The sequence below is a fragment of the Castanea sativa genome, chromosome 4, assembly GCF_040712315.1.
Source record: "Castanea sativa cultivar Marrone di Chiusa Pesio chromosome 4, ASM4071231v1".
NCBI lineage: Eukaryota > Viridiplantae > Streptophyta > Magnoliopsida > Fagales > Fagaceae > Castanea > Castanea sativa.
The window spans coordinates 40,536,069-40,559,849 of NC_134016.1; the positions used below are offsets into that span (position 1 = coordinate 40,536,069).

At 34.4% G+C, this 23,781-nt stretch overlaps 1 protein-coding gene across 1 annotated transcript; it reads right to left on the minus strand.

Moving 5' to 3' along the window:
• Nucleotides 1–8,929: 8,929 nt before the first annotated feature.
• Nucleotides 8,930–19,651, minus strand: LOC142631909 (RNA-dependent RNA polymerase 2-like). Its single transcript, XM_075806260.1, has 4 exons — nt 18,995–19,651; nt 11,028–12,925; nt 9,973–10,123; nt 8,930–9,865 (listed from the first exon to the last, which is right to left on the minus strand). Exons 1-4 carry the CDS (start codon nt 19,523–19,525, stop codon nt 9,083–9,085), a joined length of 3,363 nt encoding a protein of 1,120 aa, XP_075662375.1. The 5' UTR covers nt 19,526–19,651; the 3' UTR covers nt 8,930–9,082.
• Between the last annotated feature and the right edge of the window lie 4,130 nt (nt 19,652–23,781).

The following is a 23,781-nucleotide window of genomic DNA, read 5'->3' on the forward strand; positions in this document are numbered from 1 at the left end:
TGCATCTAGTATAAGAGACTATTCATAGTATTATGAGCGATTTCCATAGAGGCTAAAGAGGCTACTATTGTACCCCAGAGAGATCATCCAAGCCAAATTTTGCACACCCCATAAGTTTCATTGAAAGAAATCATTCATGTCGTTGGTGTTATCAAGCAGTGAAGCTGAGCTTGCAAAAGCTCAGTGTGTTGTTTTGTTGATTCAAATCTTGAAGAGGTTTTTAAACTTGGTCGGATGTTTTAGTTATGAATGTAGGTAAGTCATTTGTGAAGCCTCCAAATAATCAAAGAGTTCAAAGATCTTGATCGAGGGTTAGATTAGAGGTTTCAACCTCAATTGTAACAACTCCTCTTTATTATAGTAGATTGGGGGAAGGAATTCATTTTAGTGGTTTTTCTTTTAGAATTTGGAGTGTTCTCCATTGGTTTTCGACTTCGTCACCATATTGTTGTCTCATATTTATTGTGGTTGATTCAATTGCTATTGGTGATGCCTTATGCTTCCTTCTTTAAATTGATTACAACTTTTTTTTTTTTGAGTGAAAAAATTGATTACAAATTCATTGGTTAAATTGATACAACTGGACTTAATCTATAAATTTCATTGTATAGTGTACAACCGAGGCCTAAATTACCTGACAATTACCATACCTTTTAATACTTTTACAATAATTTGTATTCTTAATTTACTTTTAAATTTTATTTTTTTCTAATTATATCTTATTAAGATATATTATGCATATCTCCTTACATATCTGTGTTTAAAATTTTTTTTTTTGACAGTTACTATCCCAATGTGATTCAGAAAGCATGCTAACTAATTGAGTTTTATGAAAGATGTCGCATATTATTTTTTTCCAACTTCATATTGTGAAACATATATACTTTTATTTTAATTCTAAAAAAAAACAAGTTATATATACTTTTATTTAATTGTTTTTTTTTTAAATTTTGTCATATCAATTATTTTTTCACAATTAATTTTGCTCAATTTTGTCCATTATAACTAAAATTCTACTTCGCCACTCAGTTTAATTCTACACATGCATGATCTACCTCAGACTAATTTTGAGGGATTTTAATGTATATATTTAGTATTACAAACTTTCATTTAATGTGAAACAAAGGAAGAATTTGATTTCCAAAGTTAAAATAACTTTGTGGAGTATTGTTACCTACAAAATATTTTTTACAATTATTAAGTTGTTAAATCATTACTGATTCTTATTTGAAATCATTACTAATTGCATTATATTATCTACTCAAATGTCACAATTCCTAATGTGAAAACAATTACGGCTCCAAACTGATTTCTTTCTGATTAATGGGTTTAAAAAAGCAACTCAATGCATCTAAGCTAATGCAGAACTGAGCTGATTTTGACTTTTAGACGGGTCATAGTTCAACAGAGTAGTGAATTTTGATAGGCAGACTTGACTACCCTGGTCACAGATCTCTTTCTTTTTAGGGGTACATCCAGTAACCAGGATTTTGAGAATATTTTGTGAGTCAGCTATGGAAAATGGCCGACATTAAAGTGGATATAGAGGATTCTAATCTTCTTCTTTTTTTTCTTTTTTCTTTTTTCTTTTTTAGAGAGAAAGAGGATTCTAATCTAGATGAACTGACTACAAACTTTTAAAATTAAGTGTTTCGTCCCTCTTTTTTTTTCTTTCTTTCTTTTATCTTTCTTTTTTAGGAAAAGAAAAAACTATCATTTACGTGAAAGAAACATTTACATCCGAGAAACATTTAGATCAAAGAACAAGACTACTTCTAAGGCAGGAGGAGAAAGATTTTCCATCCAAGTTACATCATTAGAGATATATTTAGCAAACTTAACTAAAAAGTGCGCTATTGAATTACTAGATCGTCTAACACATGAGAAAAAGCTATTGTGAATACCGGCCATCAATATCTTTATTTCTTGCAAAAATTGTGCTCACATCACATAATTGACTACATATGCACAGCTAGACATCAGTTGCTTGTTTTTAATGTTATCAACATCTCACTCAACCTTTTTATTTTATTTTATTAATAAGATGTCACATAATTTTAATTTTTCTTTCTCTTTTAGATATCTGTTTTTGAAACTTTATTATAGTTTTTTGGATTTGAAACTTTATTATAGTTTTTTGGATGATGGTGGTCTATAAAGGTGTTCAATTATGAAGAGGATGTGTAGGATAAAGTATTTTTTATTTGTATTTTTTTTATATGTGGAGGCAGAAGATAAACTTTTCTTTGTTGTGTGTTGAGGGAGTTTATTCTGTGGGGATAAATTAAATAAAGGCCCTAAACTTATCGTAAAAAGAACTATTCTTGAATTCCTTTGTTTGTTAATAAAGATATAGGGATACGAATCTAATCTCATGTTATTCTTGAATTGGGCTATTGTGGGTACTTGGATGTTTTAGAAGCATCTTCCTTTTACAAATTAGAAAAGAAAGAAATATAAAATAAACAAATTTAGTATTTTTTTTATGTGAATAATAAATGTAGTAGTTGTATCAAAGATATACAACTCCTTGGGAGTAAAAAGTACCAAGCCTTCATGGATTGAACATATGCCCTCCCAAATAAGAGTGTGGAATTACCTTTGACCCAAATACTCCTTGATTAATAAGCATTTATAAATCAAGTACATAATTGTGTACAAGTCAAGGGACTCTATCTATTATTATTTTATTTTTATTATTTTTTATTTAAGGGAGGAGAAGGGGAGAGAAAAGAGCTCGCGGTATGGGGACATAGGAAGATGCCAATTGGATTGTAATCTCATTGTGTTAATGACATTTTCTTTTATTGTTTACATCAAAGTACTGGATGTGAGATTTGAACCCAAATTCTTTGCAGTAGAATTAGATTATTTTATTGAGTTACAAAACTTTTAACATTATTAAATGAAAGTACCTATAGTATAAAGTTGTTTAATTCCGTGACTTCTTTGTTATTAATGCTACTAATACTTATTTTTTGACTTTTTGAAAATGGACTGTTTGGCTAAACTGTAAGTAGAGAAAATTGAAGTTTATAAAAATTATATTATGAAAAAGTGCAATTTCAAAGCATGAAACCAATGAAACGGACAACTAGTCCCCCCACCCCACCTCCCCCAAAAAATAAAAAATAAAAAAATTCATAGTTGCTGTGACTGCTGTCATCTTCAAAGTAATCTGATTTCCAGGCTTAGTTTTCTCAAATACAACCTACACGCAATATACACTTCACTATAACTTTTTCTTGCTTGTACGTAATCTTTATATTTTTTGCCGTACATTACATCACCAAAAGGGCACATCTGTTGGGTCTGCCTTAGGCCAACCTCAATTCCTAACAAGCACCATTTTCCCTAAAATATTAAGTACAAAGATTTGCTTCAAATGTTTCTAGAGCCTGCCTTTGGATTTTTTATTTTAACTTTTTAATTGCTCCTTCATACCCTCACACAAATTATGATACATACCTCAAAGGCTCTAACTAATATTGTCATATAAGTTTTAGTTTGGTGTGATTCATTGTGGTTCCTAGGAATAGCACATATGGTATTTGAAATTGTCATATAAGTTTTTGATTTGTGTGTTTCAAGCTTTAATGTTATTTTAAAAATTTTTTTACATAGGTTAGTTTGTTTCTATGTATCATTTTTTGTGGGTTCTTGCTTGGAACAATTTAGTAAATGCTTTAAAAATAAAATGATCTTTGCAGATTGTTAGTGAGACTAGTAAAGGGCAGATTATTGAAAGCCAAAACAGTAGAGCACTCCACTGCAGAGTGTACTATGCAAGCCATATTCCAGGTATAAATTTTATAAATGTGGGTTTTTTTTGGTATTTTTTGGGGTTTGTTTATGTGAGGAATAATGGTTAATGGGCGCTTGATTAATTATATATTGAACTGAATTTACAATGATGGGCATGGATATCTAATGTTATTTGCACTTTTTTTGTGTCAATTGTATTGGATTCAGTTGCCAAGGTTAGATCTTTTTGGGTCCTATTTATTGTGGTTGTTTTAGTGAGGAATAATGGTTAATTATGCATTGAACTTAATTCACAATGATCTATACTACTAGACATTAAGTACATTTTTGTTGTGAATTGACGTGGACTTACTGACCGGTTATGCATCGCATCATAATTCAGCTTCCAAATCAGTTTGTAACAAAATTGCAATAGAAATTATATTACCTAGAGCAATTTTCATGTGAATTGGAATTACAATAGAGGACACATTATATGAGTTTGTAATAATACTATTAATACTAATAGAGATGAGTCGAAAGGGACTATTCTTTATAAAGGTTGCCTTTTAATATATTTTCTTGATGGTTTATATATTGTCTAAATTATAGACCTATTATCTTGCCATTATGTAATTATTGTGTTCATTTTTTGTGTTAGGTTTCATCAAACTTCTGACAAATTCGGTGCTATAACTGTTTCTTACAGTGATATTTTGGATTTGCTTAATTTTCAAGTGGCTTATTAGAAATAGACCCCCAGAGATTAAGAACAAATGTCCCATCATAATATTATTTACAACAAACCCTTGATGAATATCCTCCTCAATGGACTGACTCGACTTTGAAGATTAGTCCCAAATGTTTAGACAATGATGTTATACCTACTCATTTGGATATATTTGCACTATTTTCTAAATGATTTCCACTGTAATAAATTGTTATTATTTGTTTCCCCTTATTTCTAAGTAAGTTATCAGGTCAAAGTAAGCCAAGTTTTAATTGCTTTGAAGATATTGGATAGTTTTGAAGATATTGCATTTTTGCATGCAAAATAGAGAAGCATTCTAGAGAATTCCCTTCATTCAAACTCATTTGAACGCAATGGAAGTAATAAAAGTGGTGGTTGCTCATTTCATATGTTCCTCCAAGTGGTCTATTGGAGAATGGAAGTACATACGCGATGTGATTTGAAGAGAGTAATGTTTAAAATTTTTTGGGGATATTGGATACTATATGCTTAAATATACTAAATTATTTAGGTTTGAATGTATGTAGTAGAAGTATGAGAACTAAGTTTATGTTGGATGCAAAGATCATTAATTAATGTTGTTATACTCACGTTGAGCCATATCAGTAACCATGTCATCATTTTTTGTTTCCAATTTATATATATAAATTTAAACATTTTCTCATTTAAGGTGACTTAAAAACTCCATAATTTAAAAATTAAAATATTTTTTAACCATTATTTTTATTATTAATTTTCCAAAACTATCCCTCCCTTTTACCTCTTCATCTCCCCACTACTTTCTACCTTAATATCATTATTTCTCTACCTTTTTATCTTCCTTTATTTTGACTCTTCTTATTCTCAACATCTTACTATAAATTTGACATTTTCTTTTTCATTCTATGCATAGTTTTCTCACACAAAAAATGTTACTTCTCTCTCTCTCTCAATTTGTTTTTCATTTTTTGTTTGATTTTTATTTCATCAATTCTTTACGTTGATGAATTTTTGTGTTAATTAGAATTTTACTTTGGGTTGATGCAATTTAGTTTTGTGTTTTAATTATTATTTTTTATATTCTATTTGATTAAATATTATCATATTGCATTATACATATAGTATATAATAATATAATGTTATTATATTACATAGAATGACTTGGATAATTTGTTTTTTATTGCTATATATACTCTTTTTCCTTCTTATCTTATTTTATTAAACATTTAAATCCAGTCATATCTTACATACTATTAAATTATGTAGAACAAATCAAGAAAATGGCTAGACACAAACATGCCTTCCTTTACCATACATTGAGGGAATTATTATATTTGTGTGATAAAGAGTCATATAATTTATAATTTAGATAGCACTATTTGAATGTGTCTAGGCCTATAGATTGAGCAATTTGTAGATTTAAAAGGCTATTGAGAATGAACTTTTTGAATCAAGTCTAAAAAAATATGAACCACTATATATCATTTAGATAAAAACTTTTATCATAAATACATTAATATTTTTTTGTCACAAATTTAAATCACGCAAACTTAATAATTTTATATTATGTCTTAGCATTGTCTCTACTTCTTCTTCTTCTTCTCAAAAATATTATTTATTATCTTTAAAGGAGGCCAACAATATTGATCTTATAGGAAAAGTTACATAAAATATTGAGAAAAAAAATGTTTTATATAACAATCTACTAAAAATGTTTTTTTTAAATATTTAAACCTTTCTATTTTACGTATCACTGACATGTTTTACAACTACCAAATGTGTTAACTTAAGTCTTAATATTCTTAAGTTGTTTCGGCAAAAAGAAAAAAAAAGTTGTGACAAAAGAGGAGTTCATGTAAAGTTTTTTGCAAAATGAAATATCTATTTTGTAAAGCCACCAAACTTGATAATTTTCAAATGATGGAACCACTCACAACAATATTTTCATAGTTATATAGTTCGAGCTAAATTAATTGTGTATACTTTTAGACTTCAAAACACACACATTTACAAGTGGTTAAACGTTCATTTTGGGTAGTTTAACTTTTCATATAATTTTACCTTTACATATTCATCTATTTTAATTTAGATTTTTTCTCAATAAAAAACTTGAATTTAGATATTTATAAGTAAACAATGAAATAATGATTCATAAATAATAATAAAAAAAATTATCTATACATATTTATCTTAACTTTACATATAATTTTGCATTTATATATTCACCTACTTTAATTTAGATGTTTATAACTTATAATGAAATCTATAAACAAGGTAATTAAAACAATCATATTTCTACAATTCAAAAAGTCACAATTTTTTTTTTTCAAAAAAAAGGCCTTCTACATTTCCTTGGAATTATTTTTAAATTTTTTTTATAAAACCTTTGACATGTTAGTAACCTAACTACTTCATACATTAAAAAAATTTAAGGCTCATTATTACTTCCGTTAATATATTATGGATATCTTAATTGATTGAGACCAAACTAGAGTAATGACTTTCATATTTCCTTGAAAATTCAGGAAAAAAAAAAAAAAAAAACCCTTTGACATATCACTAACGTAACTATTTAAGCCATCCATGATATCTATTTTTTATTGATAACCATAAAATTTACAACTAGCAAGGGAACATACAAAGTAATAAAGAATAAATGAAGGAAGAAAAAAAAATGAAATCAAATGTCAATTAATAAACGTTATTTGGAAAATAAAAAGGTGGTCAAGAGGTGTAAGAGATAAAATAGAGATGACTATAAATTTAAACTTAAAACTAATCAAACTCTAACTAGGAAAATTATATATATATATAAATTTATAATCATAATCTTATATAAATTTATAATCATAATCTTCCTACACCATGACTTAAATAAAAATTTATTGAATAGTTCTACCTCTTATTTCATGTCTATTTTATGCAAATTATCAACCAATAAATATATGATAATGGTAACAAATGTTATAGACAAGATTATGAAAAATACGATAAAACTTTTTTTTTTAACTCTTTATAAAGTCTAGAGATTAAAATAGTATTTTATCTAAAAATTATCACGTGTAACGCGCAGGTCTGTGACTAGTAATAGATAATAGATAAAGTTTGGCAACAAATTTGGTAGTTTGGCAACAAATTTGGTTGGAGCCTTAGACTTTAACTCACATCTGTTTGGTTTATGCCAACTTGAATTCCTAACATTCACCATTTTCCTTAAAATAATAATACATAATAGATAAAGTTTTGTTACAAATTTGGCTAAAGTCTTAATCCTTAACTCACAATATGAAAATGAAGGAAAATGAGGCAGCCTGAGGCATTCTCAGCAAGACAAATTTGTATGAAACATGCACACAAGGCATAAAAGGCAGATATACATGATTGTTCAAAACATAAGATATAACCTCTGCATATGACTTCTATGGGAGCCAAAATGTCACAATAGTACTGTTTACCGAAATATATATCAATTTACCACTATTACGAAAATATATAGAGATCTGCTACTTTTTGGGTACTTGAGTTTGGGAACTTGAGTTTTCCATGGTACTCTAGTTCCATGAAAAAATTTTATGGCAATTTTGAAGGTAATTTTTTCAAAAAACTCGAGTTACACAGCAAACTTGAGTTTCACAAACTTGAATTTAAAAAAGATTGTAAATCCCTACATATTTCCAAAATAGTGTTAAATTGATATACATTTCCGTAAACAATAATATTAGGCCATTTTGGCCCTTCTAACCAAGGAAGTCAATACCGTACCGGAGGCTGTACCGGTTTGGCCACCGGTACGATATATTTCGGATACCGGTCAATACCGGTGTACCGTTTCGAGTTTACCGCTATTTTATATATATATATATATATATATATATATATATATATATATATATATATATATATATATATATATATATATACACACATACATACATACACACACCAAAATCTCTATAACCATGTTTATAAACATATAATATTTCACTTATATTATAGTAAATATAAAAGTTTATTATAAAACATTACCTCAATTCAGAACAAATTATTCATAGTTTTAGACTTTAGTATCAAATAAAAGAAAAAAAAAAAACACAATATAAAAAATAGAAAGCTTAGTTGTTCATTGCATACTAAGAAAACAAATAATACTAAGAAGTTAATATAAATAAGTTACCATTATGCCTTTACAAAAATTCAAAAATTACAAAACTAAAAAATTTAAAAAAAAAAAAAAGTTTTTTTTTTGTACCGGCCGGTATTGCTCGAAATTGGCCGGTATGGCTGGTACGCGGCCGGTACAGCCGGTATTTTTTCCGGTACAATATAGAAGTGTACCGGTACCGGTGCACTGACCGGTACGGTATGTACCGACCGGTACGGCCGGTACCTGTACGGTATCGGCCACACTGCTTCTAACTGTCATTGGTAGTTTATATCAATGGCCTAAGGCACATATTTGGGTAACAATCTTAACTTGGTCATTGCTCATATGTCATGCTGAAGAGTCATCTACAAGGGGAAAGTACTTTCCCAATCAATCCAGATTAAAACAACAATTCATTATCCTGCAAGGGGTACAACATGAATAAATTCCTGAACACAAACTGGCTACATATGATCTGTTTTTATGCGAACTTTTCTGCCATTCACATTTTTAATGTTCAATAAATAATCACCTACGATCCATGGAAAGCTCAAGTAATTAAGGCCTTCCCGGCAATAAGTAGGGTGATAAGTAACATGATACCATGCTGAGGCCATTTGCTGACGCTCATGCATTTTGCAGCAATCTTCAAACCATTCTTTAGTATCTCTTTGTAGCCTCTTCATTGAGAGCAAAATCCGATCCCTCAAATCACCATATCTCCTGTTATCACGCTGCAAATATGCTGCACGTTTCCGCAGATTACCCGTTAGCAATTCATCCTCACTCTCAGCATCATAATATTTCATTAAGGTACTCATTTTCTCTATATACTGGTCTTTGTGTCTTTCTGCAGTTTCAAGGAAGGCCTCAAAACCGTCCACTTCAAGATCATTATCATAAGCTTCTTTAGCAAACTTCTCCAACCAGACCAAGTTTGGCCTTTCTTGCACTGCTGACTCAACAAAGGCCTGGTAGAGCTTCCCCAATACGCTGTTGGAGGTATACATGGGTTTGTCTAGCCTCTCCATGAAATCTGGAAACTCCTTTGGTTTCAGAACCCTAGGCATTTCAGCTGGTGCACCAGTCTTTGCAAAGTCAACGGCCATTGAGTGAAGGTTTGCCAACTCAAGACATTTTTGACTTCGAGCTTTATCTGACTCATGGTCAGCATGAACTAAATGTGCAGTAGAGATGGCACCCAAAGTATCATTGATCATGTAATCAACAAAAAACTTTTGGATTTCCTGCAAGTTCACCCAGACTAATGAGAAGAGCAATAAAATAAATCACAAAAATATAATTAAACTTCTATTTCAACTCTATAGGGTAAAACTAAGTTTAGAAAATATACCTCTAAGGTCACATCATGATCCATTTTCCGAGGTCTTCTCCCCGTGTAGTCCATTGGGGCCTCAGTTTGACAGGGGATCAGATCTTTATCCCAGCTTATGAAGAACTGGTCTCCATCAAGATCACCACCAGAGCATTCATTTGGATGTGGCCTGTGGACACGAATTCTTGACACAATTATTTTCTGTTTAAGAACTAACCATCTCTTCATGCCCTATTATGTGTTGTTATAACACACAGCTCAAGACATTGTTGTAGGAAATGATTGCCCAGTGCAGTTAAGTGACTAAACAGAATGAGATGTTAACTGCAGGTAAAGGTGGTTAGACAGCATGAAATGAAAATTTCCTTTTCCTGGCAAGGGAAAGTGGGTTTCATAAGTAGTTGCTAACCAGGATGCTAACTAAAAATGCTCCTGTGAGAAGGCATTAGATTGTCACAATCACTAATGAAATGAAAATTTCCTTTTCCTAACAAGGGAAACTGGGTTTCAAGAGTAGTTGCTAACCAGGATACTATGTAAAATTGCTCCTGAGAGAAGGCATTAGATTGTCGCAATCACTAATGACATAAAGAGTAAATGCATCATCTAAAAAAACAAAAAGGAAGTAGTAAAAATAGTAGTAAACTCAGATCAATAATTTTCTTTAACAACAATAATAAACAAGGGAGAACTCCATGAGGAAAGGAATACAGATTTTCCACTAAAACCAAGTCAATATTAACATATCCCTAATATGAAATTGACTGCCTAACATCACTACACAGTGACATGCCCAAATGTAAACTCTACAGTTCATATGCCAATTGTACCTGTCAACCTGATCTTGTAATTTGTAACAATCTGAGGACCTAAATACTTTAGGATAGTCAAATTAGGAAGAGGAGTTTTTCATGATATTGTCAAATCATTGCGGTAAAATAAAGGTTAAGCAATGCAATGGTTCTAATAATTACACCTCACTAATGTACCATATCTGGTGCAGCCATAATAATTGCTGACTCTAATCCAAATATGTAAATTAAAAACAATTAATCTAGAGATGTGAAGCATACCGTTGTCCTTTCTGAGGGAAGATAAGGCAATCCACCAGACCCTTCTCCTCTAATTCCACTTCATAGATAGCCTCAAGAACTCTGATGTCTCCTGGGTGAAGACAAGGGTTTTTGGTCACAACAACCTTCCCTACTACTATACATGTTGTCTCATCCACCTTCCGGAAGAAACTCTGATCCCCAGATTGCAGTTCTGCTTTTGTCATGGTAATGCGGACATACACTTGGCCATAATTTAAAATACCGGTTTCATCCAGGCAACCAATCAGTATCCGACCCTTTGGGACAAATATTCGACATCTACTTTTCAAATCAGACAAGAGGTTCTCATAATGTGCTTGAAGCATCATTGAGAGATAAGGTTCCTGATTTGGCTCATAACCCTGAAGCAGCATTTTTACCAGAATGTTTCTAGAATCTGATCCATTCAATATCTGTAAGACCTTTATAGCTGCCTCTCTATTGGTCAACATTTTGCCCAGCAGACACAGTTGTTCCTTTTGCATTGCCTCAAATGCTTCGTCCTTTACTCCCAAGGTAGACAAGAGGGTAATAATCTCTCGATTCAAATAGCAAGGCATGGAATCACTCCATTTAGTGACATTAAGCATTCTGTTTTTTGATTCAAATTTTTCCATACTTTTACGCAGAGATAGCTTCCGGTAGGAATTACGGTCAACAGCGACAACACCTTTAAATCCACCATATCGAATTTGAAATGCCGAAGGGGTTTTATTTAATCCACACTTTTGAGCAACTAGCCAAGCAAAAGACTGAGAAATTTTTCCAATGCCATCTGAGAAGCAGTACTCAATATCATCCGTGATCACTTTGATATCAGGAATAATCTCTACATCTTGTCCAGGGACCTCAAGTGTTTGCATAGAGGAACTGAACAACTGACCCATCCTTGCTGCACATTTAGATACACTGCGAATCTTGTTGAAACACCCCATCCATTCTCTAATATCTTCTGCTTTTACTTTGTCATTAGAAGCAAACATCCAAACAGAATTTGATCGCAGTTGACTAGCAGAAAAAGCTAAAAACTGAAATCTTTTATCTCCAATCACAATCCCATCTCGAAGAACAGTCAATATGCGATGATATATTCCAGTTCTAAAAGGTTTGGCAAAAATACCTCGCTGGACACTTGTGGAAATGGCATTTGCAGGAAGCTTACTCCAATCCTCTTCAACAAAAGTAACTCTCATAAAGTCTGAAGCATATGTTGCAAAATTCTTCACCACATAATTAGAAGTTTCAAACTCAGGACCCAAGCAATAAATCTTTGACGGGGTAATTAGTGCTCTATGACAACTCATTACATTTTGATCTTTTAATCTATTGTAGGAAGAGGGGGGAACACTCTTACGGTTTCTTTCTTGGACATGTAATTGAGTCTTTACAAATGATACAGGCTCATAACAAGTGGAATTTAGCTTGTGCAACTTCTGAAGAACCATAAGAGCAGTTTCAACATCTTTCTTGCTAAGTATCTCAATCAGATCAGTACCTGCAGCAAGGCTAATTTTCTGGGTATGGACAAGGGAATTGAGTTGGAAAAGGATCTCATATGCTAAGTTAGAGGCTGATTTGTATTTCACAAGTGGAACTATCTCAGATTTTGAAGAGAATTCCTCTCCATCCTCTAAAATTAGATCATTCATATCTTCTCTATAATGGGGGAAACTTGTAAAAAAATCTGAACTCGTTAATCCTTCAATTTCCCAACAAAATGAAGTTGAGTGTCCAATTGACTTTTTACTGGAAAAGTCTATTGAGCGAACCCAACGAAAGTCAAAATCTTCCTTGCAGAAATTGTACCGATCAGCACTAAATTTTGAAGTTATATCAGGTCCAGAAATTTTCTGATAGATCCTCGGTCCATACTTGAGCTGAGAGAGTAGATTAGTACACTTTGAGTCAGAGCATTCTAAAGCCAGAAACCAATCAACAGGAGTAAGTAATGTCAGAAGATAGATATAGTTATTGAAAAATGGTAATTTTTTTTTTTGATAAGTAAGAATGATATATATACGAAGGTTACTCTATGCCTGAAAAACACAAAGCAACCCAGAAAAACAAGAAAAAGAAAACAAAGAGAAACAAGAGAGAAAACCAAACAACAGAGAAATTACAAAAAGAGAAGGGAACAAAGAAAAGAAGGGAGGGAATCACTAGACGTGAGTCCCCACGCCCGAGACCAATCAAATAGAGTTCCACAAAAAGAAGCAAGCAACTGATCTCTAGAGCTATCCAAATCCTCAAAAGTCCTCCGGTTCCGCTCCTTCCAAATACACCAAAGGATGCACAACGGGACTAAATTCCAGATCTGAGACGAATGCTTCCCCAACCAATTCCACCATCCAAAAGTCCGGAACCGAACTAGGCATAACCCAAGCCAAGCCAAAAGTTATAAAAACAAAGCTCCATAACCGATAGGCCACCTCACAATGAAGAAGCAGGTGATCTACCGTCTCTCCACCATGACGGCACATAATGCACCAATCCACAAAAACCAATCTCCTCAATCTCGAGATTGTCTCCCGTTAGGATCTTATTCCAAGCTACGCACCAAACAAAAAAGAAACTCGCCTAGGGGCCTTAACTCTCCAAATAGCTTTCCAAGGAAAGATAGTTGAAGGAGAATTTCTTAATTTGTAATAGTTCGACCGGATGTCAAAAGCCCCATTACGCTTCAATTTCCGGCTCATCCAGGTCACCAACATCCATAGGAGGGATTATAGCACCCAACATACGAAGAAACCGACCACTTCATCCATCTCCCAATCATTAAAAAATCTACTAAACCGAACATTCCAAGATCTTCTATCCTCCGCCCCCTGCCTATGCAAAGAAGCTTCAACGAAGCCTCCTTATCAATGGCAATGCCAGCCCTAGGAAAAGCCAACCGAAAAGGTTGATCCCCATACCACCCATCTGCCAAAACCTCACCCTATTCCCCAACCCAACCACAAATTGACAATTTTTACTGAAATCCTCCCAACCCATACGGATGCTTCTCCACAAACCACACCCATGAGCTCCCCTACCCAGCTTTGAGGTCCATCCCCCCCACTCTTCCCCATATTTTGAAGCTACAACCCGCCTCCATAAACGACCCTCTTCCTTACCAAACCGCCACAACCATTTCCCCAATAGAGCCTTATTAAAGGTAGTAAGTTTCCTTATCCCTAAGCCACCATTGGCTATAGGCGCACAAACTTTGTCCCATCCTACCAAGTGAATCTTGCTATCTCCCCACGTGAAATCACTTTGAATCTTTTCATTTTTATTAGCCACATGATTAGTAATAGACAACAACGATAGAAATTATTTTTGAAGACTAGAAAGCGTACTCTTTTGTAATAACAAACGACCCCCCTTAGACAAGTACAACTTCTTCCATCCAGATAATTTTCGGTTAATACTTTCCAAAATTGTGTTCCAAATTGAAGTGGAGTTGTGAGGAGCACCAAGCGGCATGCCAATATACAACATAGGTAAAGATCAAACTCTGCAGAACAATATATACGACAGAGCATGCACATCACAAACCTCCACTAAAGGAACCATTACGCTCTTATGCACATTGACCTTCAAATTTGTTACCGCACGAAAACTAAGGAGCAACAACCGAATATGAAGAATTTGCTCCACATTAGCATCACAAAAGAGTATAGTATCATGCAAATAATGATGTGAAACACGTTCCCCACCATCCCTCCTACCCTCGAAAATTAAAACCACGGATCAAACGGCTCCCTCCATTCTTCTCGACATCCTACTAAGCACCTCCATCAAGATCAAAAATAGCATAGGAGATAGCGGATCCCCCGTCTTAAACCCATGAGCTACCAAAGAAATCGGTAGGGACCCATTAATCAAAACGAGAGAAGCTGGATTGTGGAAATACAAGAACGGATCCACTTACACCACTTCACTCCAAAACCCATCCTGTTCAGCAAATACAACAAAGCCTCCCAATTCACATGATCGTAGGCTTTCTCCATATCGAGCTTACAAATGACTCCAGGGACCCTACTCTTCCCACGACTATCCACACACTCATTCGCAATGAGAACCGAGTCAAGGATTTGTCTTCCACCCACAAAGCTATTTTGATTCTCAGAAATCAATTGATCTAAAACCACTCTCAAGCGATTAGCCAAGACCTTAGCCAGGATTTTGTACACACTCCCCGCCCAAACTAATAGGACGAAAGTCTGATGTTGGAAGCACCATTCCTTTTAGGAATTAAAGCAATGAAGGTCGCATTAAGGGATTTTTCAAACTTGCAATGATGGAAAAATTCTTCAAAGACCGCTAAGACATCTTTCTCCACTACCTTCCAGCAATGATGATAAAACGCCATAGTGAACCCATCCGGACCTGGAGCTTTGTCCCCTTCCAGATCCTAACAACTTGAAGAATCTCCTCTCTCTCAAACTTCCTTTCAAGCCAAACCCTTTCCCTGTTCTCAATGCGATCAAACTCCAAACCCTCCACAAAAGGCCTCCACTCCTCAGTCTCCTTGTACAAATTTTTATAAAATTGTACAGCTTGAAAAGTTACCTCGGAGGCCTCTTCATAGACCACCCCATCCACCTCCAAAGTCCTTAGATGATTAGAGCGTCTATGGGAGTTAGCCATTTTGTGAAAAAACTTGGTGTTATTATCCCCCTCTTTGATACATAACATCCTAGATTTTTGTCTCCAAGAAATTTCTTCTAATGAAAGAAGATGCTCCACCTGGGATCTCAAACCAGCCCTATGAACAATCTCCCCATCAGAGAGACCTACATCCCCCTCCTTGGCATCTAGGGTTATCAACTCCTCCAGTTATTGCTTCTTTTGACGCGCTACATTACCAAACTCTCGACGATTCCATTGCACAATGTCCTCTTTCGAGCCTTTAATTTTTTCGCCAAGGCCTGAAAACTAGGAGTACCTACGAAGGAATGTTGATTCCACCGGGTTTGAACTCTATCCACAAATCCCTCAGGCTTCAACCACATATTTTCAAATGCGAAAGGACTCTTCCCCCTTGCCATTCCCCACCTCCAAGAGAATTGGTGTGGTGCCGAGACAAGTACGGGGTAAGATCCTTTGAGTAACATGCGGGAAATGATCCTCCCAATCGGAAGTGACCAAAACTCTATCAATCCTAGACATCATTGGTTGATCGAACCATTGGACCAAGTAAAGCTACCTCCTTCCAAAGGCAAGTCAACCAAGTTGAGGTCCTCAACAAATTCGAGAAAATTTTTCCATAGCCGTGGACAAACGAGTCTCTCCCCTACGCTCGCTAGGAAGCGAACTATATTAAAGTCCCCAAAGCGGCACCACGGAATCCTCCAACTGTTTCGAACTCCCACTAGCTCATCCCACACTGAGGCCCCTCTCAACATTCTCATTTGGGCCATAAACGCCCGAGCAAGCCCAAATAAACCCATCCCCACCCCTTTCCACTTTACCGACACCGAGAATAAACCAACCATAACCTCCACCTTATCCAAAACCCTTTTGTCCCACATAAGCAAAATACCACCAGCCGTTCGATCAGCCTCCAAGACAGCCCAGTCCACATAAGGGCAGCCCCACAAACTACAAACCAGCTGTCTATTCATACTAGCAATCTTTGTCTCTTGTAAACAGACAACATCACACTTCCAATCCCGCAACAAGTTCTTCACCACAAGACGTTTCCGAGGATCATTTAAACCTCTAACATTCCACGAAATCATTTTTATCTTCATAAAAACTTAGGTATCCCCAACTACAAACACCATCACGAGACCACCCTCTATCTTCTGTCATAATTCACCGAAGAAAATAAGTTTTGCAGCTCCCTGCAACCCTTATTTTTGGACTTAGCCACCTTATTGCTGCCCATTACTTTCCTGTGTAACACATTGGCTGCCTCCATCTCTGATTCAAGCCTCTGTAATAGAGCAATGCACAATTTCTCATGTCGAGTCATAGATAACCCAACCAATTTACTAAAGCCAGGAATTCTGTGTTTCACCCACCCAGAAATATCTATGTTAGGTTCAATACTAAAAACCTCATCAACCTCCTCCAACTCTGCCAAGGTTGTTGAACCACTCGGATCAAAGATTTGCAGAGGAAAGGCAGCCTCTCCCACAGAAAAAACAGTTGCTTCCTCCACAATCATAACCTCCCCAGGAAGGCAAATTTCCTTGCTAAAAAAAGGATTAACCTCCTGACCCACTACCCCCAAACCCCTTGGTCCAGCTCGCACCAACTCCAGAAAGAGGTCAGGGAGAAAAGGTCCTAACGACCTTGGCACAAAAGTGAGAGCCACTGACCTCTTACCTTCAGAAAACGACCCCCTCAGATGCGAAATGGAACCGAGAAAGTCATTCCGGCTAATTTCATCCAAGTGTTGTATGCTACAAACTCCCAGTCTCCCACTTATTCCCTCTTTTACAACCCCAAGCAAATGGTATTACAAGGTTGAGTAAAACATCCATCCTTATACAGCTGGCATTGTTCATGCATCATCACAGAGACTTTACCAATATAAAGGCCTAAGAGGGAATTTAATCATTACTAAGCTAATTATGCCTTTACTAATTCATATGCGAAGGTCTCCTGCAATAGAGTCAAAACTTATCCTATTTATAAATAAACTCTAAAAATTCATCAATACAAACCTATCCTTGAATCCTAATCAACAAGATAAATTTAGTTAAACTCACTATCGTCTCCACCTCTATGGATTAACTATCAAGTTAACCTAATAAAGAATTCTCAAAAAGGTTGTCAGTTACATCATGCAGGTAATTCACAGATGCATTCATTATTTAGTAGAATAAAAAAGAAAAAAAAAAAAAAATCTTCAGTCCATGGTTTCATGGACTTTTGTACTTTTTGCACTTGATTTGTTTTTGTCCTTGATGTATACTTCCTGTATACTCAGGAAACACCCCTCTTCTTTTTAATATATTTTTATTACTTATCAAAAAAAAAAAAGAAAAAAGAAAATCCAGAAACATTGACAGATAAATCGGCAAAATCTCTGTTTTTTATTTTTATTTTAATAAGTAATTGAAAAGGAAAAACGGCAATGTTCCCTGTAAACAAGAAGTGTAGTAGGGAGGCTACAAATATATACCAAGAAATTCCTCCAAACTAGAAAAAAGTGACTGCTTAAAGCAGCCATCCAATCATACAAAGAATGTACATACAAATATTTTATCTCCAACAATGAACTTTCAACCATTTCAAATGTACGTTAACTGCGTGTTCTCCAAATAGTCCACATAATACATAATGGAATCTTCCTATTTTGTAAATTCTCGGGTTGAAAACAAGTCCTCTTCCTCCACCAAAATCTCAAAGCTTTTCAATTCGATTTTAAACAGGCTTTTACCACCCATGTTTGGGAAAAAGAAGCAAATTTGAGAGACTACTGCCTCTCCACCCAAGGATCTCCCAATTAAGCCGTTTGACAACAGCAAGGGTGATCCATTAATGGTGCTGATGTTTCCCAAGGGGAAAGCTTTTCACCAATCAGAGTTTCCCAAAAGCCACAAATCAACCCAATGTACCAATAACACAACATAATTCAATCAACAGATACACTAGCAGAAACCATTAACACCCTATCTAGCTCTGTAACTAAACTAGAGAGTAATAAAAGGCATAAAATTGCTCCCTATTCTCTCATTCTTATTCCTACAAACAATCCAAGACAGGCCAAACAATCAATCAAAACTTGTTTCTGTTCATATTAAAAAAAAAAAAAAACACTCACACACACACACACACAAGTTGCAACACATTCATCATTCTTATTCCTACAAACAATCAAAACTTGTTTCTTTTCCTACGAAAAACAAACAACAAAATCAGCACAAGCTACAACACATTCATCATAAAACAACAAAAGATATACCAAAAGAGCAAGAAAACAAAAGTAAAAAAAAAAATCAAACCTTTAAGACCAAGGCATCGCCATCCCCATCAGCAAAACGACTCCGAAAAGTCTCCAAAATATCATGAAACATAATCTCGAGTTTATAACACTCCCCACCTTGCCAAACCCAGAACTCTACCCTTTCTCTCTCGGGCATAACCCAGACCCTCACACCCTCCCAAGAATCCAACACGCTCATGCAACCCTCTCGAGCGACAAAACCCACATGCAAAATACAGTTGTCGAGGCGGTGCTTGGGGTTCACGGGGCGTACGACGATGTCGTCGTAGGTTGTCTCGGAGAGTCTGAGAGTGTGGGACTTGAAGGTGAGAGTGAGAGACATGGCCTTGGACTTGGTCTCGAGAGTGGTGAACTGGATTCGGCCGAAGCTTCGGGGCTTCCATTGCTTGTGCTCGGTGGAGATTTCGAGGGCGAAGATGGAGTCACCGCCGAGCTGGGATTCGAGGAAGTGACGGAGGTCGTGGGCTGTGATCGTTTGAGGAAGGTTTGAGACCCCAACTGTGGGTCTCTCCGCCGCAACAACACTCATTGATTTGCTCTGCTTTGTTGGGAATATTGAGAGTATCTAAGCAGTGAAGTAAAGAGTTAAGAGTAAAGAGAGAGAATCTAAGGCGACACCCAACTTTGGGAGCTTTAAACGGGAAAACAGGAAAAAGTTTCGCCCAACACTTGTCTGGGGTGGTTTGTTGTTTTTTTTAATAAAAATCATTTGTCCTTGCCCTTCTTGGAATACGGATTTTTTTTTAAAGAGACTGTGCATAAGTTAACATTTCCCAATAAACAATAACGAGTGGGAGAAGAAAAATTGATTTTACAAAATGGTATTATGAGTTCGGTTAACGTGTGCTTTTCAGTTTATAGTAAAATTTTTTGAAAAAGTTGTCAATATTTTTTCAATTTTTGAATATTTTTTTTCAAAAAATGAATAATTATTGTGTTATCAAAATCCTTATAAAATATTCCTCTCATAATATTTGTGAATCCCACAAATACAAGTCTCATAAGATACCTTCACCGAAGGCTAAAGCCCCGTCTGTTTGGAGTGAATATAGGGAGGATGGAAAACAAAGGGAGAAAAATAAGCATTTTTCACTGTTCGTTTGGAGAGAAAACAAAAGAAGGATGGAAAACCGGGAGGAAAATTTTCCTCCCGGACCCACAAATATTTTCCTCCCAAATTGAGAGGAAATCTGTGGGGAGAAAACGTTGAGATGAGGGTTTTTATTAAAAAGCCTCCATCCCACCTGATACTTCTAATCTTTTTTTTTTTTCAACGTTATTGAACGTTTTTTTTTTCTTTTTTTTTCAACGTTACTAAACGTTTTTTTTTTCAACATTACCCGAACATTTTATATTATGTAATGAGTACAAATAAATCTATATCTTACATATTATGTAACAAGGGTATAATAGTCAATTTATATAAATTACATTTTTCACCCTCCCACTTTTCCACCCCTCCAAACGAACACACAAGAGGGAAAACTATATATTTTCCATCCTCCCACAATTTTTCATCCTCCCACTTTTCTACCCCTCCAACCAAACAGACCCTAAAGAGATTACTCTTTATATTCTCATTTTCTAAAGGAATAAGTAATAAACTAGCCTCGTCGCAATGAGGCTTTTTTTTTTTTGGGTATATAATCATAATTTTTTATTTCTTCATCTCTTTTCGTGTACTAAAAATATGTGGTGAATTCGAATTTGTTGAATGACTAGAGATTTTGTTTAAATTAAAAAAAAAAAATGATAAAAGATGAGGCGGAAAATATGTGTCCGTTTAAATTTCAAAAATGATAAGAGATAAGAAGATTACAATGTAATTTTAGAATGTGCCTATTTATATTTAAAAAATAATAAGAGATGAGGAGGAAAATATGATTCTTCTGTTTAAATTTAAAAAATGATAGGAGATAAGGAGATTGTAAACTGCTAAGAATTTTAAATTGTGAACTTTTATTTTATGGATCTATCCATCTTCCATAAGTGAGCAAGGAAGGGATATTTTGGGACATCCAAGACTTAAAGTCCACAATTAAAACGGCTTGAAAGCCCCTTAAATAGTAATATAAATGTAGAAGTTGAATAAGGGATTTGGAATGGAATTTAGGTAGGGACAAAGCCAGGATTTAGAGTTAGGGGAGGCGGCTTTGCTATTGGCTATGTGCGGTAGTTCTAGCCTCCAACTTAGCTACTTAACTAACTACTAAGAGATTTTCTATTTTTTATTTTTTATTTTTTATGTTTTTGTGCTTTTGACGTGTGCATTGTTGTTGGCAAGGACAAAATTATTTTATTTAAAATTTTTTAAAGGATTGGGTTATTATTTGTTTTAGGTAAAATTGGTTGATTGCAACTTAATTGTTTTTAGCTTTATTATTGGTAATTTTTGTTGAGCTTGTACCTATAAATTTTTTTTATGGCATTTAAAAAGAGGAAAATGCTAGAGTTACTTCTTTTTTTTTTTTTACAAATTGTTGATATGATGAGTGGTTATTGGTAAGTAAAAAAGTGATATAAGTGGTAAGTCTAGATGTAAATCAATAAGAATTTACTACATCAACAGTTTATAAAAATGTTATAGAAAAGTTTGTGACTATAGCTTTACTTTTAAAAGAATTGATAATATTATTAAGGAGAGCAAAGTGTAATTTTATAGAATGAAATTGCTAAAATTAGTAGCTATATATATACTAATTTTTTTTATAAAAAAAATTAGGGGGGGCCATTGCCCCCCACTGCCCAAGTCTACCTCGGTCCATGAATTTAGAGAAATGACAAAACTTAGGTACAATACCTTATATGTTGTTCCTTAAGTTTCCCTCTTAAGATTTAGTCATGTGGCTACTTAATTAAAAAATACACTTCCATTCCATGAGAAAAAATTCACATGGCAGAATTTTAAAATGAGAACCTAAGGAACAACACCTAAGTACTATACCTAAGTCTTGCCCTTAGGAAAAAATGCCCACATGCACCCTAAACTTTCAAACACCAGCCAAAACACTCCATAAACTATACATATCTGTCAAATTAGTACTTCATTTAGTCTAACGTTAAAACATTAATAGAATAAGCATGTGAGATGCACGTGTTCCCCACTTCCTCACAAAAAAATTCAATCGCACGGTAGAAAGAAGAGAGAGGAGAGACCTCTGATTGATAGAAAAGAGAGGGAGGTGGTGAACCAGAGCCACCGTAGAGCTTCTCTCCATCGTATCGTCGCCCTTGTCTCGACGATGCTTGGGGTTCCGCTGCACCGTTCAATACCTAGCACCTGCGTTTTTTTTTTTTTTCCTTGAGTTTAAGAGTCCATTTGGGATCCATTTATTTTGCTGAAACTGAAATTTTTTTGCTGAAAGTACTGTAGATAAAGGTAAAAGTTAATTGAAATAGTACAGTGAAACTCATGAATAGTAGCAACAATAAGCTGAATAGTAAAATACGTTGGCAAAAATAATTTTTGCCAAATAGACACTAAATCCACAAAGAACTCTTTATTTTTCTGATCTCCATGTGCAAATTTCTTGGTTTGGTTTAGTTTTTGGGCTGGGTTTCCGCTTTGTTTGTTTCATAGAAATTAATGGAATTTACAAATGAAATAAACATTAAATATGAGGCTTGAAATTACAATATATATATCTGATGAATGAATTATATTCTTTATATTGTTTTGCAATTGATGCTTATGTGGCCAGTGATCTGGTGAACTTGTATTGCATTATTACTCTTGAGAATGCTATACATCTATTTGATGAAATGCCTGTGTGAGATATGGCTACTGCATCATCTACTTAGAGGATATGGTGGTTGCTTCCTCACACTTAGTATTGGCTAGAATAATTGTTTTAGATTATTTTGCGTCAATTTGCAAATCATAAGACAGATGCATTATTTTAAGAACTCTAGTCCAAGTTGTTAAAATTAGATTCCACCTTCAGGGTCATAGAGTGTTGTTCAGGAACTGGATCTAAAAAGTTAGGACTAGTTCAAGGTTGAAATATTCTACGGACTCCAAAAGCAAGAAATGATTATTTAGGTGTCTTTTCAAAACTGAAATAATTATTTATAGAATCTGGGCTACGTGCCAAAATTTATGTTGTATTCTATTTGGAGACCTCATTTAAGAAGAGAGGAATTGTCCTTTTACTGCATTCAAGTTTGTTTTGACGTATTTCTAGTAACCTTTGTAGGCTAAAGACTTCATTTTAATTTTCAACGCCTTCCATTGCTAACTCATTTTCTTCTTTTCTGGTCTCTTTTCAGCTGGTAGAACAAGAGAGAAGGAGAACACAATTTAGAGTGCAATTTAGCGAGCTTGCTGATAGGTGATTTTTTTAGCACGGTGTGTATATTGTTTGATGTGTTGGCAATTTAGTTGCTAATCATTTGACTCTTTATTGGCCATTTGCAATGAATTATATGCTCCATATTGTTTATTTAAATAAGTGGACTGGTAAAAATACTAGCTTTAAGGGAATAGTTTGGCTTATGGATGAGGAGTTTAGTATATTTTTTTTCCCTATTTCTATATTGTTTTTTTTTTCCCCAGCTCTTTCTATTAATCTTTTTGTTAATTTTGTATTGTAGCCATGGATGAATGTCTACTTTTACCAGTGGCGGCTTCAAGAATTTTGTTTAGGGGGTTCATTAAAAAAAATTTAATAAAAAGATATCTTAAATATATCGAGTTATCAACAAATAATAATAATAATAACAACAACAACAACAATAATAATAATAATAATATGTGAAGTTTTACAATTTTATTCTAAAAGTTTT